The 17,600-nt window shown below is 37.0% G+C and overlaps 1 protein-coding gene across 9 annotated transcripts in view; it reads right to left on the bottom strand.

Annotated features, from left to right (window-relative positions):
• Positions 1-17,600, bottom strand: part of TANK (TRAF family member associated NFKB activator) — a 96,812-nt gene that overhangs the window by 39,359 nt on the left and 39,853 nt on the right. For all 9 annotated transcript variants that reach the window (XR_010662496.1, XM_065931638.1, XM_065931637.1 and 6 more), the window contains one exon: positions 11,661-11,808. Coding sequence is in view for 8 of the 9 variants with exons in the window: in XM_065931635.1 (XP_065787707.1) it covers positions 11,661-11,808 (148 nt within the window). In the remaining variant the exon portion in view is untranslated. The remainder of the gene's footprint in view (positions 1-11,660; positions 11,809-17,600) is intronic.

The raw sequence follows: 17,600 nt of genomic DNA, 5'->3' as shown, positions 1-17,600 counted from the left end.
TATGGTAATAATCCTATGTTTTGTTTTGAAGAAACATTTATTTTTCACAGTTGATACACCATTTTACATTCCCATCAGCAATGTAAAGGAGTTCTAACTTCCCTACATCCTCACCAATACTTTAAAAAAAATTTTTTTTATAATAGCCATCCCAATGGGAATGGGATTAGTGTGGTTTCAGGGCTTTCCTGGTAGCTTAGTTGGTAAAGAATCCACCTGCAATGGAGGAGACCCTGACTCAATTCCTGGGCGGGAAGATCCCCTGCAGAAGGGTTAGGCTACCCACTCCAGCATTCTTGGGCTTCCCTGGTGGCTCATACAGTAAAGAATACGCCTGCAGTGAGGAGACCTGGGTTCGATCCCTGGGCTGGGAAGATCCCCTGGAGGAGGGCATGGCAACCCACTCCAGTTTTCTTGCCTGGAGAATCCCAGGGACAGAGAAGCCTGGTGGGCTACAGTTCAAGGGGTCACAAGGAGTCAGAACATGACTGAGGACTAAGCACAGTGATTTCAACTTGCATTTCCCTAATGATGTTGAATTAATGATGGCTTCCTAGGTAGGCTATCCACTCCAGTATTCTTGGGCTTCCCTTGTGGCTCAGCTGGTAAAGAATCTGCCTGCAATGCAGGAGACCTGAGTTGGGAAGATCCCCTGGAGAAGGAAAAGGCTACTCACTCCAGTTTTCTGGCCTGGAGAATTCCATGGACTTTATAGTCCATGGGGTTGCAAAGAGTCGGCTTTCACTTTCACTTTCCCAGGTGGCTCAGTGGTATAAAGAATCTGCCGGTCAATGGAGGAGACACAGGTTCAATCCCGGGGTTGGGAAGATCCCTTGGAGGAAGAAACGGCAACCTATTCTAGTATTCATGTCTGGAAAATCTCATGGACAGAGCAGCCTGGCGGACTACAGTCATTAGCACGGTAAAGAGCTGCACACAATGGCTGAGTGATTGAACAATGATGTCGAGCATCTTTTCATGTGCTTATTGGTCATTTGTATAACTTCTTTGGAGAATGTCTATTCAAGTCCTTGGTCAATTTTTTCATCAGGCTGTTTTTTGTTGTTAAGCGTAGTTCTTTATACACTCTAAGTATCAATCCTTTATCAGATACATGATTTGCAATTATCTTCCCACTTTCCTTGGGTTGCCTTTCACTCTGTTGATAGTGTCTTTTGATGCACAAAAGTTTTAATTTTGATGAAGTCCAACTTATTAATTTTCCTCTTGCTGTCTGTGCTTTTGGTGTCATAGCTAAGAAAGTGAAAATGACTGTCACTCACTCGTGTCCAACTCTTTGTGACCCCATACAGTCCATGGAATTCTCCAGGCCAGAAAACTGGAGTGGGTAGCCTTTTCCTTTTCCAGGGGATCTTCCCAACCAGGGATCGAACCCAGGTCTCCCACACTGCAGGTGGATTCTTTACTAGCTGAGCCACAAGGGAAGCCCAAGAATACTGGAGTGGGTAGCCTATCCCTTCTCCAGCAGATCTTCCTGATCCAGGAGCAAATGGGGGTCTCCTGCATTGCAGGCGGATTCTTTAACAACTGAGCTATAAGGGAAGCCAATAGCTAAGAACCCTCTCCCAAATCCAATGTCATGAAGCCTTTCCCCTATGATTTCTTCTAAGAGCTTTACAGTATTGGCTCCTGCATTTAGGTCTTTGATCAGGTTTAGGTTGATCTGTATATAGTGAAAGGTAAGGGTCCAACCCATGAACACAGATTTTCCCTCAAGTGTTCAATTTTTTAAAAAAAATTATTATTATTATTTTTGAATATACCATATAGCTTGTGAAATCTCAGTTCCCTGAGCTGGGACTGGACCTGGGCCATGACAGTGAAAGCTTGGAATCCTACCCATTAGGCCACCAGGGAACTCCCTCTTTTTAAAATTTCTTTCAGCAACATTTTGTAGTTTTCAGTGTATAAGTCTGCTGCCTACCTGGTTAAGTCAATTCCTACTTATATTATTCATTTTGATACTATTGTAAATTGAATTGTCTTCATTTCCTTTTCAGCTTGTTTAATGTTTATAGCAATGCAGTTGATTTTTGTGTGTTTATTTTATATCTTACAACTTTGCTGAATTTATTACTTCTAACAGTTTGATGGAACCTTTAGGGTTTTCTATACATGGGATCCAGAAATCGGCAGAGATGATTTTTCTTCTCCCTTTCCAATTTAGATACTTTTCTTGCCTGACTGCTTTGGATAGGGCTTACAGTGCTATGTTGCATAAAAGTAGTGGAAGTATACATCTTTGTATTGTTCCTTATCTCAGAAAAATAAAGCTTTCAGTCTTTCACCATGGAGTATTATGTTAGATGTGGTTTTCTCACACATAGCCTTTTTTTTTTTTAAGCTGTGGTTATTTACGGCCCGAAGCAAGTGGCTGGCTACTCGCTATAAGTCAAGGGTTTTCTTTCCTTTTTTAAAAAACTATTTATTTATTTTAGTTGGAGGCTAATTACTTTACAATATTGTAGTGGTTTTGCCATACATTGACATGAATCAGCTATGAGTGTACATGTGTTCCCCATGATGAACCTCCCCTCCCACCTCCCTCCCCATCCCATCCCTCAGGGTCATCCCAGTGCACCAGCCCTGAGCACCCTGTCTCATGCATCGAACCTGGACTGGTGATTTGTTTCATATATGATAATATACATGTTTCAATGCTGTTCTCTCAGATCATCCCACCCTTGCCTTCTCCCACAGAGTCCAAAAGACTGTTCTATATATGTGTCTCTTTTGCTGTCTTGCATATAGGGTTATCATTACCATCTTTCTAAATTCCATATATATGTGTTAGTAAATTGTATTGGTGTTTTTCTTTCTGGCTTACTTCACTCTGTATAATAGGCTCCAGTTTCATCCACCTCATTAGAACTGATTCAAATGTATTCTTTTTAATGGCTGAGTAATATTCCACTGTGTGTATGTACCACAGCTTTCTTATCCATTCGTCTGCTGATGGACGTCTAGGTTGTTTCCATGTCCTGGCTATTATAAACAGTCACACATAGCCTTTACTATATTGTAATAGTTCCATAAAGTCTGTTTGTTTAGTGTTTTTACATTAAAAAAAAAAGGTGTTGAATTTTGTAAATTCTTCTGCATCAATTGAGATGATCCTGTGCTTCTGTCCCCCTCTTCATTCTGTTAGAGTGGTGTATTACATTCATTGATTTGACCATTCTTGCATTGCAGGAATAAGGTGTATAATTGGTTAAGGTGTATAATCCTTTTAACACACTGTTGAGTTTGGTTTGCTAGTATTTTGTTGAGGATTTCTGCATTAGTGTTGATAAGGGATATCAGCCTATAGTTTTCTTGTAGTGCCTTTGTCTGGCTTTGAAATTAGAGTAATGCTGGCCTCATAGAATTGAGTTAGGAAATATTCTACCTTGATCAATTTTTTGGAAGAGTGTGAGAAGGACTGGTGTTAATTCTTTGAATGTTTGGTAGAAATTACCAGTGAAGCCATTAAGTCCTGGGCTTTCTTTGTTGTAAACTTTTTGGTAACTGCTTCAATTTCTTTACTAGGTATTGGCCTATTCAGATTTTCTAGCTTTGCATCCCATTTTGTTACTGATGTCACTAATTACACCTTTATATATTGTAAACCCATTAATATAGACTTAAAATTATCTTCATATGTTTGTGTTCTAAATATGGCTATAGAAAATAAAAAGCAGAGTGACAAATCAAAATTATAATAATACTGATATTTATATTTGTCTATTATTCACCTTTCCCAAAGGGTTCTGTATTTTCACTTGGCTTCAAATTATTCTCTAGAACCTTTTCACTTCAACTTGGACATTCCTTAACACTTCTTATAGGTCAGGTCTAGGGGTAACGAACTCCTTCCACTTTTGTTTGTCTAGGAATATTTTAATGTCTCCCTCAGTTTTGAAGGACAGTTTGTCAGATATAAAATTCTTGGTTAATAGTTGTTTCCCCCCTCCTCTTTAATACTTAAATACAACACAGCACTGCCCTCTGGTCTGCAAGCTTTTTGTTGAGAAATCCACTGACAGCCTTATTGGGGCTTCCTTGTACATGAGTCCCGTTCCTCCTGCTGCTTTCCAGATTCTATATCTTTCTTTTTTTTTTTTAATTTTATCATTTTTTTTTTCCAGATTCTATATCTGCCTTTCAACAGTTTGATTACAATTTGTCTTGATGTAGGGCTCTTTAGATTTACCCTACATGAAGTCTGTTGAGCTTCTTGGATTTATATATATATATATATATATATATATATAGTTTATTTTATTTTATAGTTTACTTTATATATATATATATATATAGTTCCTTTATTTAATAATCTATTTCTTCAAAAGAATCTCTCTCTCCTTCTCCCATAGCGCATGTTGCTGTACTTGATAGTGTCCTGTAATTCCCTTAGGCTTTGCTAACTCTTCTTTATTCTTTTTTTTCTTTCTGTTCCTTGGATTCCAATCTTTCAAATGACCTGTCTTTCAGCTCACTGATTCTTTTCTCTGCTTGTTCAAGTATATTCTTGAACCTCTAGGGTAAAATTTTTATTTTCTCATTTTGTTCATATTATTGCTTTCCTGATTTACTTTAGCTCTTTGATTCTGTCTTACTTTACCTCTTTGAGCATGTTTGCAACAATTCTTTGAAAGTCTCTGTCTAGTAAATCTGATGCATATATTTCCTCAGGGACTGTTTCCAGGAATTTATTTTTTTCCTTTGAAAAGGTCACATTCTTATTTTTTTTAATGCTTTGCTATGGTTGAAAACTTTGTGTTTGAAGAGTCACTCGCCAAGCCTGCAACCTTGTGTGGATGATCCTCACTAATTAGCAGGTCCTTTAACCTTGACATTATGCCAGGGTAAAGGTTTAAGGTTTTCTCAAGTATTTTCTGGGTGTGTATCCTGTTTGGTTCTCTATTTGTGATTTTTTTCCCTCTTGATTTTTCCTGGCTGTTTGGAGGTGTCTTCTCAGGGCCTCAGATGTTCCATTATATTCCTTTTCCCACATCTCTTGCACCACGTGTTCACTGCAATCCCCTCCCCACAGTTTCCGTATGTTATGATGCCCACCACTGCTTTCCACAGTTGCCAGTCTGAGACCTAAACTATGCAGTCAGTCATTCCCAATTCCAAGCTTCAATTCAGATTAAGACAGAAAACAGTCCCTTGGGTAGTCCACAGACTGATGAGGATGTTTCAAAAATGTTCCACTTTGCTTCTTCCTTTCTTCCCTCCTGAGGGAATCAGGAACGGGGCTGCTTCCTTTCAGATGCACCATGCCATGCTAGGGAGGAGGTGGGTCAAGGGTGAGTAAAATGCCCTTAAATTTTCTCTATTTTCAATGTAGGTTTTTCTTGACTAAGTGTTCACTTTGTTGCCATACATCACTGACTGATTTCCAGAATTCCTAAAAAAATTTTTTCAGTAATTGATGTTTTTGTGGAAAATCAGGGGATTGGACTTCCTACTTTATTACTTCCTGATGTCATTCAACAGACCAATTTATTTTAAGCTTAATGTTCGGAAGCACAGCCAAGCTCACTGAGTACAGCTCCAGGGGCCTTTTCAGAAGGCCAGGCAACTTTTCCAAGGTTATTTTTTTTGCTTCCCTTCTTCCTTTGCTCTATTCTCTTTCTCCTTAGTACCTCCTTCCCCTATCACTCCAAGTATCACTCTACAAAGTTGATTCCTAAATTTGTATTTTCAATTGTTACTTTACTTCAAAGATCTGTAACTCAATAGTCTGCTGATAATTTTTCCCAATGATCTTCTAATTCTTGAACTCAAAATATCAGATAAAACCAAATAACTTCCTTTATCAAAATCAGCATTCTCTTTTCTTGTGCCTGCATCATCAATCTTCCATTTATCCAAGCTAAAAATCTTAAAAGTGACATTTGTTCTTATCTTCTCATACTACAAGCTCGAGAATGTGTATATATCTTATTACTAAAGATTATGAATAGGGAATATCTAACTTGATTAACTTTTCAAAGTTCAATCTCACTTCTGAGAGTAGACAGATAAGGAGAAATTAGTGATTTACACTTGGTACATTTGAGTCTATAATTTAAAAAAATTAATGCTCCATAAAATAAAATACAAAAAATGTCAAAAGGATGTATAAGTGTTTTCTCACAAAAATGTTTTAGAGAAATGTTAGTTTGTTGTCTCCTAATAATTATAGATGCCTCTGTAACCCCCTCATATGAAGCTGTCTAGTGTTATATCAAACAGGGATCGGGCAATGGAGTTAGATGCAGGAGAACAAAAAGCTAAGTCATTTGCTTCATTATTGCCACTATGGGCCATTATTCCTTTAAACTTAAGCAAAAAGCCATTCACAAGGCATTTTAATTATACCAGTCTCTTCTCAAAACAGTTATCTTCCAAGACACTAATCATTTCCTTACGTTCAGGAATTTTTGCTCTTCCTTTCACATCTCTCTAAATGTTCGTAAATCTACCACCATTCTAGGAGAAGTGCTCTAGTCTCAATTTAAGAGTTTCCTGAATTCCTCAATCTCATTCCAGCTATCCACTTTCATGACTCATTATGAAAACAGAAGATACTAAACATCAATCTTTGCTCACTGACAATAATCCATCCTTTGAACTCACATTCTTCTACTCCCGCTGTATCTGTCCTCTCACTTCATGAACACTTCATCCATAAACCCTCTTTTTGTTCTTAGTCTTAAAACTCTTCCTGGATTAGCTTCTTTCTGATTTTAGCTTATATCTCAAAGCACATAACTTCAACTGCTTTTGTATGTACTTTCTGGTCACCTAACCAAAATTCTTTTACTTTAACTCTACAATCTCTTAATCTTGGATCTAGCCATCCAATTACTTCTACATCAAGAAAGCTGCTGAAAGAATAATCAGCAAACACAGCAAACAAAAATTCATGATAAAGGCTGGATGCCACATTTTTCTTCTTTCACTTAACTGAAGCTTTCAAGTCTTTATTATCACCTTCAAACTACCTTAAAATCCTAAAATCATTTCACTCAGTAGATGATCTTGTATTTCACAGCCAAAAAAATGGACTCTCATAAGAAAATCTACTCTTTTTTGATTTTTTAAATTGAATAAATTTGACGTATAATAAAATGTAAGTTTAAGGTGCATAGTGAGTTAGTTTGATACATTTATTTCATAATATGATTGTTGTAGTCACACTTAACACATTGAATAATTATACTATAATATTACTGTTTATATTCATTATAACATGCACTAGATCTCCATGGCTTATTTACTACTTGTTATAAATTTAAACAACACCAATCTTCTCTGCCTCTCTCCATCTCCCAAGTAAACACCGTTTTACTGTTTTTACAGGTTTGACTGTTTTTGGATTCCAGATATAAGTAATACATGATAATCCCTTTAAACTTTCGGCCATCTCCGCTTCTTATACACAAACTTATTTTCATTTGCAGCCATTTTTCTCTCTTGTGCCCTCCAGTTCTCAGAGGAATGGGTGTTTCTTATGTTCAGAGTAAGCTCCTTAACCTCTTTCTAAATCTCTAGCAACCGCCTGGCTGGCCATGTTTCCGTCCTCTTCCTCTTCTCTTCTTCAAATATCCCTTCACCCCACACATTGTAATTTGGAAATGTACACACTCAGGGCTATAATGAAATTGTTGTTCTATAATCTATATCTATAATCTCCAATTCAGGACATTTTTCACCTGTATGTCCCAGAGGTAACCAAACAATTGCCATTCATTTTTCTTTAGTAAACTGAAACATAATATTCAGTTCAGTCGCTCAGTTGTGTCTGACTCTTTGCAACCCCATGGACTGTAGCATGCCAGGCTTCCCTGTCCATCACCAATTCCTGGAGCTTACTCAAACTCATGTCCATTGAGTCATTGATGCCATCCAACCATCTCATCCTCTGTTGTCCCCTTCTCCTCCCGCCTTCAATCTTTCCCAGCATCAGGCTCTTTTCCAATGAGTCAGTTCTTCGCATCAGGTGGCCAAAGTATTGGAGTTTCAGCTTCAGCATCAGTCCTTCCAGTGAATATTCAGGACTGATTTCCTTTAGGATGGACTGGTTTGATCTCCTTGCTGTCCAAGGGACTCTCAAGAGTCTTCTCCAACACCACAGTTTAAGAGCATCAATTCTTTGGCACTCAGCTTTCTTTATAGTCCAAATCTCACAACTATACATCAGTTCAGTTCAGTTCAGTCGCTCAGTCGTGTCATGACTACTGGAAAAACCGTAGCTTTGACTAGATGGACCTTTGGTGGCAAAGGAATGTCTCTGCTTTTTAATATACTGTCTAGGTTGGTCATAACTTTTCTTCCAAGGAGCAAGCATCTTTTAATTTCATGGCTGCAGTCACCATCTGCAGTGATTCTGGACCCCCCACATAAAGTCTGTCACTGTTTCCATTGTTTCCCCATCTATTTGCCATGAACTGATGGGACCAGTTGCCATGATCTTAAGTTTTCTGAATTTTCTAAGAAATCCAGAGTTTTAAGTCAACTTTTTCACTCTCCTCTTTTACTTTCATCAAGAGGCTCTTTAGTTCTTCTTTGCTCACTGCCATAAGGGTGGTGTCATCTGTATATGTGAGGTTCTTGATATTTCTCCTGGCAATCTTGATTCCAGGTTGTGCTTCATCCAGTGCAGCATTTCTCATGATGTATGTAATACATGTATATTAATAGGTAGACTTCCCCAGTGGCCCAGGGGTAAAGAATCTGCCTACAATGCAGGAGACACAGGAGATGAAGGTTCAATCCCTGGGTTGGGAAAATCCCTTGGAGAAGGAAATGGCAACCTGCTCCAGTATTCTTGCCAGGAAAACTCCATGGACAGAGGAGCCTGGCAGGCTACAGTTTAAACGGTCACTGGACATGACTAAGCACACAAGCATGGCATATTAACAGGTATATAATTATATATTTATATATAATAAAGTGCAAATTGATGGTTGCCAGTTATTTTTATACTCCTGATCTTAGACCACTGCTTAGCACCAATATGCTTCTTGAGCCAATTCCACACTATTCTCTGTCCTATCTACCCTCTATCCCACTGTCAGGAAGACTTTTCTAAAGCACATATTAAGTCCTTCAATATATTTTGAATGAGTAAGAATACAGTACAAAACTACTTGGTTATAAACATCATGATAAGGCCCTAATCTATCTTCACAACTTCTTTTCTGAGTTTTTACTATATATAGTTCTCTTCCTGCTTTCAGGATCCATCTTCCCTAATTTACCCAGTTCCTCCTAATCTTGGCTCAAGGGTTGGGCTTAGTGGTAGGCTTATGACCTGATCCTCCCGGAGTGAGTTAAGTGCCTCTTCACTGTGCTCACATGTTATCCTGTACAGATCTCTACTACAGCACTTAGCATGCTATAGTAGTAACTATTGATCTTTTTTACTTATTGAAAGTCCTTAAGGACATAAACCATATTTTATTTCAGTATTCTCAGAACCTTATTAAGAGCTCAGTACATAGCAGACACTCAATGTTTCTTAAATTAGTATGTCTAGAGTTTAACATTTTTTCTTCTATTTTTGAGAATCATAAACAATATTTCCCTTTCCCCTCTTTAGGATAAGTGCCATAGTGAATAAAGGTTTCTTCCACGGCAGAGATTAAATTATACGAGTTTTCAGTTGCTTACTACTGGCCAGGGCAGAAAGATCAGGAGATAGATAAATACCTGTCTCTGTCTTATCACAAGAATATCTCAATACTCCTATTCCCTAATTCTGTATTTCCCAGTGTTCCTAGAACAGGCAAAGCATTGTTGAAGTTTCTTAATGAACCTAATAAGAAAATAAGAGTAAAAGCTGCAAATTTTTGTTACTCTCTTTAAAAAGTGATTATGCCTTATACATGAATTGGAAAGGAAAACAAATCCAAATTCTAAACTTCACTTCAATAATCGAGAAAGTGTCTGTCATTATCCTATCTCTGTTTCTCTTATGCACCCCTACTGAAGATCTCTAGACCATTAAGTTTACCTAAATAACTGGGAGTATTCTTTTGTAAATCAATATGAGAATCACACACAAAAAAAGATAATTTTTGAGAAATGGAGTGCAGCAGGTATAACACCAGTTTTACAGTAGATGTATCAAATAGAAAGGATAAAAGGGAATTGTGTATTCCTATACTTATAGAGGAAACTAAGAACTGCATGACTAGCATATTTCTTAAGACTTCACAATACCATAGACTAGTAAAAAAAAAAACAAACATTTTTTTTAATTGAGGGAACCAACATAAGATCCTCTACTTTCAACAGCCTTACAGGAATAATTTAACATAGCAGGCTTTAAGCTATTTATCTTCAGAAAGGCCTATTTGCAAGGCTGGCCTCTTGACTGGCATCTGGGAATGTAATCTTCAAAAACATTTCTTAAGTGATAAGATTCTAAGTGCTGTGCCAACCTACTTAGACTACCATGAGATTTATGGTGAATAACTACTTTCCCTCTGACACAGGGTGCCTATGTAACCAACCCTTAAAAATAGCCCAAGCTCGTGAGTCTCAAATGGAGTTCCCCGTGCCAAAGCACCGCATATAGGCTGGGTGAACTTCTGAAAGCTGGAGAGAGGGTGCACTCTGTATGACTCCTCACAGAAGGGGAAGAGTATAGGAAACCTGTACATGGACTCCTCTAGACTCCACCTGGTGTCTTTTTCCATTAATGACCTGGCTGTGTATTTTTACTAGTCTCTGTAATAAATCCTAGCTCTGAATATGACAGTTTTACTAAGTCCTGTGAATCCTTTTAGAGAACTGCAGAATGTCTGGGTGTACTGGGGACTCCCAAAACACTAAGTAATGATACTAACTAAGCAACAAAAACCACAAAAACCAAAAACTTTATGATTATCATTTGACAAATGGGTATGGTAACAAAATTTTGCTCTTTATTCTGACAGTACAGAAACATAGAAACAGTATCAGAATAAAGGATAGAATTTTAAATGGAATAAATTTAGCATTATAAGAAGTTCATTACTTTATTCTTATTTTTCTCATTTTACTGTAGGTTGGTGAAAACCTTATCAAGGACCATTAACAGATATGCCTAGGAACTACTTAACCAGTAATTTTTGCCTGGATACACCTTTCTTCCAATTTACTTTCTTTAGAAACTGAAAACACTAAGTGGAAATTTGATGTGAACAGGAGTATTTTAAAAAGCTGAAACTTCTGGTAAGACATTCAAGATTTCACTGAAATAATAGTTTAACTTATACTTAGAGAATAAATTAATAACAAATTTAGTTCCATGATATTTTAAGATTTGTATCGTCTTCCAGTCAGCCAAGTAACAATATGAAACAAACAAAAAACTAGTTGAGATACCGATACTCTGACTTTTAGTTTGTCATTTTACTTAAAAATTATTCACGGAAGATAACGTACTTATTTTTCCTCAATACAATCATCTTAAAATGAATTCTTTCCATAGGTCACAATATTCTTTAAAAAGTTAGCAAATAAAAACCTCAAATTTCATCTATCAATATATCCCTGTGTTTTAGTTCCTTAGAAAGTTCTTTCTTTAGTTCTAACAACATAATATTTTCCATTGCAGAAGATTCAAATTCCATTCACCAGGATAAATAACAACTTTCAAAACTAACACCACATACCTTTTGCTGTAGTTCTTTTACTGCAGAATCTCTATCCATGCATGCCTGTCGAAAGGCTTCATAAGCTTTATTGAGTTGCTCACCAATGTTTTTATCCATTCCTCTCTGTCCTGTTGCATCACTATAAATGATGGAGTAAATGACAGATCTGGAAAATAATTGAACAATTTAGATAGTTATCAAGTAGTATACATCATTTTAAAAATGTGCCTCAAAGACAGTTCTGTATTGTTTATCATGAACATTATGGGATCATGTACTATAAAGTTTTTTAAAGTATATTTATTTATTTATTTATTTGGCCGTGTCAGGTCTTAGACGCAGCACACGGGATCTTTCATTGTAGCACAGAGACTCTCTAGTTGCAGCACCTGGGTTCCTGAGCCACAGGCTTCAGTCATTGCAGTATGTGGGCTTAGCTGCTCGGTGGCATGTGGGATCTCAGCTCCCCAATGAGGGATTGAACCCATGAACCCTTCATTGCAAGGTGGATTCTTAACCACTGGATCATCAAAGAAGTCCCCATATAAAACAGTTTTATGAAGGCAAAAAAGTCTCATATAAAATCCTGATTACATTTTAATCCTGGAATATTGTGTGTGAAACCTTAACTTCTACAATTTTGAAATATTCTTTATGAATGTTTAAGGAGCAATTAGGGTTCCAGTTCATAAAGATGCTACTTTGCAAATGGTATTCTATAAATGCAAGTTAAAAATGGAAAAATATAAAAGGTCATTTGTTATTAATCCTTTATTATAGAAATGCACAACAGGCTTAGCAATGTGAGAAGGGGTTTCTTTTTACTAAATGGACAGTTACTTCCACTTATAAGGTGAATGCTTGCTATACTGAAATTAGAGCAAAATTAAGTAGATAATAAATGTTTGTGGATGGAGTTCACACTGTTATCACACAGCAATTAAAATGTGTGAAAATGCTCTTATTTTAGCACAAAATCTAGGGAAAACTGCCATTGGATTGTACATTAAAAAAGAAAAATCACACCCCATCAGTATTAACCCTACTCTATATTAGTTTTCTGACTTCTCTGCTATTTCTGAACTACAGGTGATTTCCTCAGTGGAGGTAATTTAGTTTTAGCATCTCAATTTGCATTATATCTTTAAAGACACTCCCTGACTCTGAGCAGAGGATCATCTATCTAATGACTGATTTTTCTTGTCAAGCTGTAAAAACCACACCATGGAGCCTTTCTCTTAATCCTCTGAAAGCCACAGAATAGACAAAGTTGTCTATCAGTCACATGGGGTTTTGGGGACACCAAATTATTTCATACCCTTTATGACTGGAAATCCTTCATAATACCAGTCTCTTTCATAACATCTTTATCTTTGAGTATACCTGCTTTCCATAGTTTACATTGATATAATTCATATAAAATAAATTCACCATTTTAAAGTATACACTTCTGTAGTTTTCTGTATTCACAAATCTAATCACAGAACATTTTTATCAGCACAGAAAGAAACTCTGTACCTACTAGCAGTTAGTCCCAATTCCCATCTCCCCTGTAACCCCTGACAATCACTAATTTGCTTTCTGACCCCATGGATGTGCTTATTCTGAATGTTTAGAATCACACAGTATATGCCAGTGTGTCTGGCTTTTTTCACGAAGCATAAAATTTCCAATCTTTAAACACGTTGTAGCATGTAATAGTACTTCATTGCTTTTTTTTTTTCCTCATCTTTTTTTTTTTTTAATATTATTTTATTAGTTGGAGGCCAATCACTTCACAACATTTCAGTGGGTTTTGTCATACATTGACATGAATCAGCCATATAGTTACACGTATTCCCCATCCCGATCCCCCCTCCCACCTCCCTCTCCACCCGACTCCTCAGGGTCCTCCCAGTGCACCAGGCCCGAGCACTTGACTCATGCCTCCCACCTGGGCTGGAGGTCTGTTTCACCATAGATAATATACATGCTGTTCTTTCAAAACATCCCACCCTCCCCTTCTCCCACAGAGTTCAAAAGTCTGTTCTGTACTTCTGTGTCTCTTTTTCTGTTTTGCATATAGGGTTATCGCTACCATCTATCTAAATTCCATATATATGTGTTAGTATACTGTAATGTTCTTTATCTTTCTGGCTTACTTCACTCTGTATAATGGGCTCCAGTTTCATCCATCTCATTAGAACTGATTCAAATGAATTCTTTTTAACGGCTGAGTAATATTCCATGGTGTATATGTACCACAGCTTCCTTATCCATTCATCTGCTGATGGGCATCTAGGTTGCTTCCATGTCCTGGCTATTATAAATAGTGCTGCGATGAACACTGGGGTGCACGTGTCTCTTTCAGATCTGGATTCCTCAGTGTGTATGCCCAGAAGTGGTATTGCTGGGTCATATGGCAGTTCTATTTCCAGTTTTTTAAGAAATCTCCACACTGTTTTCCATAGTGGCTGTACTAGTTTGCATTCCCACCAACAGTGTAAGAGGGTTCCCTTTTCTCCACACCCTCTCCAGCATTTATTGCTTGTAGACTTTTGGATAGCAGCCATCCTGACTGGCGTGTAATGGTACCTCATTGTGGTTTTGATTTGCATTTCTCTGATAATGAGTGATGTTGAGCATCTTTTCATGTGTTTGTTAGCCATGTGTATGTCTTCTTTGGAGAAATGTCTGTTTAGTTCTTTGGCCCATTTTTTGATTGGGTCGTTTATTTTTCTGGAATTGAGCTTCAGGAGTTGCTTGTATATTTTTGCGATTAATCCTTTGTCTGTTTCCTCATTTGTTATTATTTTCTCCCAATCTGAGGGCTGTCTTTTCACCTTACTTATAGTTTCCTTTGTTGTGCAAAAGCTTTTAATTTTCATTAGGTCCCATTTGTTTATTTTTGCTTTTATTTCCAATATTCTGGGAGGTGGGTCATAGAAGATCTTGCTGTGATTTATGTCAGAGAGTGTTTTGCCTATGTTCTCCTCTAGGAGTTTTATAGTTTCTGGTCTTACATTTAGATCTTTAATCCATTTTGAGTTTATTATGACAAACCCACAGCAAGCATTGCCCTCAATGGTGAAAAATTGAAAGCACTTCCTCTGAAATCAGGAACAAGACAAGGATGCCCACTCTCACCACTACTATTCAACATAGTCTTGGAAGTTTTGGCCACAGCAATCAGAGCAGAAAAAAACATAAAAGGAATCCAGATAGGAAAAGAAGAAGTGAAACTCTCGCTGTTTGCAGACGACATGATCCTCTACATAGAAAACCCTAAAGACTCTTCCAGAAAATTACTAGAGCTAATTAATGAATATAGTAAAGTTGCAGGATATAAAATTAACACACAGAAATCCCTTGCATTCCTATACACTAACAATGAAAAAACAGAAAGAGAAATTAAGGAAACAATACCATTCACCATTGCAACAAAAAGAATAGAATACTTAGGAGTATACCTACCTAAAGAAACAAAAGACCTATACATAGAAAACTATAAAACACTGATGAAAGAAATCAAAGAGGACACAAACAGTTGGAGAAACATACCGTGTTCATGGATTGGAAGAATCAATATTGTCAAAATGGCTATTCTACCCAAAGCAATCTATAGATTCAATGCAATCCCTATCAAGCTACCAACGGTATTTTTCACAGAACTAGAACAAATAATTTCACAATTTGTATGGAAATACAAAAAACCTCGAATAGCCAAAGTAATCTTGAGAAAGAAGAATGGAACTGGAGGAATCAACCTGCCTGACTTCAGACTCTACTACAAAGCCACAATCATCAAGACAGTATGGTACTGGCACAAAGACAGAAATATAGATCAATGGAACAGAATAGAAAGCCCAGAGATAAATCCACGAACCTATGGACAGCTTATCTTTGACAAAGGAGGCAAGGATATACAATGGAAAAAAGACAATCTCTTTAACAAGTGGTGCTGGGAAAACTGGTCAACCACTTGTAAAAGAATGAAACTAGAACACTTCCTAACACCATACACAAAAATAAACTTCATTGCTTTTTATGTCTGAATAATATTCCATTTTTTTGGCTATACTACATTTTACTTATCCATTCCTCAATTAATGGATATTTGGGTTGTTTACACTTTTTGGTTATTTTGAATAAAGTTACAATTTGTGCATACATATCTGTGTGAACACATGTTGTCAATTCTCTTAGATATATACCTAGGACCAGAACTGCTGAGTCAGATGACAGTTACATTTAACTTTTTGAGGAACTACCACAGACATTACAGTCACTTCCACAGAAGCTGCATCATTTTATATTTTCACTAGCAATGCCCAAGAGTTCCAATTTCTCCACATTTTCACCAATAATTATTGTCCATTTAAAAATATGTTAGGATCCTACTGGGTGTAAAGTGGTACCTCATCACAGTTTTGATCTTGAGCATCTTTATAGTGCTTACTGGGCATTTGAATATCTTCTTTGGAGAAATGAATAATCAAATTCTTTGCCTACCTTTCATATACATGTGCATATACACATACATATATGTACATGTGTATATATCTGTGTGTGCATGTACATCAAACATCTAGTCAAATCCTTTGCCCACTTTATATGTGCATGTGTGTATGTGTATATACACACACACACACACATATATGCACATATGTGCCTATATGTGCACGCTAAGTCATTTCATTCATGTCCGACTCTTTGCAACCCCATGGACTGTAGCCTGCCAAGCTCCTCTATCCATGGAGTTCTCCAGGCAAGAATACTGGAGTGGGTTGCCATGTCCTCCCTTCTCCAGGGGATCATCCCAACCCAGGGATCAAACCTGCATCTCTACATCTCCTGCACTGGAAGCAGGGTTCCTTAGCATTAGTGTCACCTGGGAAGGCATATATACACAGACTGTGTATGTGTGTATATACATGTGCATGCATGTTCAGTTGTGTCCGACTCTTTGTAACCCCTATGAACTGTAACCTGCCAGGCTCCCCAGTCATGGAATTTACCAGATAAGAACACAGGAATGGGTTGCTATTCCCTTCTCCTATAAATATATATACACACACACATATATATATATGTATAAATATATGCATTTATGTATATGTACATGCATATGTAAAATTTCCAATATTTTCTTCCATTCTGTAGATTATCTTTTTGTTTGATAGTGTCCTTTGACAAAGTTTTAATTTTGATGAAGTCCAATTTATCTTTTTTCTTTAGTTCTTGTGCTTTTCATATCTAAGAAACCCCTGCCTAATCCAACCAAGATCACAGAGATTTTCACCTATATTTCCTTTTAGAAATTTTATAATTTTAGCTTTTACATTTAGACCTTTGATTTGTATTGAGTATCTGTGTAATACAGTATGAGGTAGGGCTCCAGATTCATTCCTCTGTATGTGGCTGGTGAGTTCTCCTGGCACCATTTGTTTAAGAGGCTATTTTCAACTGAAATGCCCTTGGCATTTTACTACTGAATGTCCTTGGCATCCTTGTTGAAAACTAGCTAACCATACATCACAATGCCCTTAAATACCTAGGTAAAAGTTCAATCCTATCACCAGTCTTTAATATACTAAGCACACTCCTACATCATTTTCTAGACTTGGTAAAGAATAATTTTCAAAGATTTTATTATGGGAATCAAACTATGGAAACTCTTAAAGAGATGGGAATACCAGACCATCTTGAGAAACCTGTATGCTGGTCAAGAAGCAACAGTTAGAACCTTGTATGGAACAACTGACTGGTTCAGGATTGAGAAAGGAGTACAACAAGGCTGTTTATTGTTACCTTGTTTATTTAACTTATAATTTATTTAACTTATACAGAGCACATCATGAGAAATGCTGGGCTAGATGAGTTCCAAGCTGGAATCAAGATTGCTGGGAGAAATATCAACAACCTCAGATATGCAGATGATACTACCCTAATGGAAGACAGCAAAGAGGAAATAAAGAA

This window comes from Muntiacus reevesi, chromosome 3 (genome assembly GCF_963930625.1).
Source record: "Muntiacus reevesi chromosome 3, mMunRee1.1, whole genome shotgun sequence".
NCBI lineage: Eukaryota > Metazoa > Chordata > Mammalia > Artiodactyla > Cervidae > Muntiacus > Muntiacus reevesi.
The sequence above is the reverse complement of the archived record's forward strand: the minus strand, read 5'-3'. Positions and strand labels throughout refer to the sequence as shown.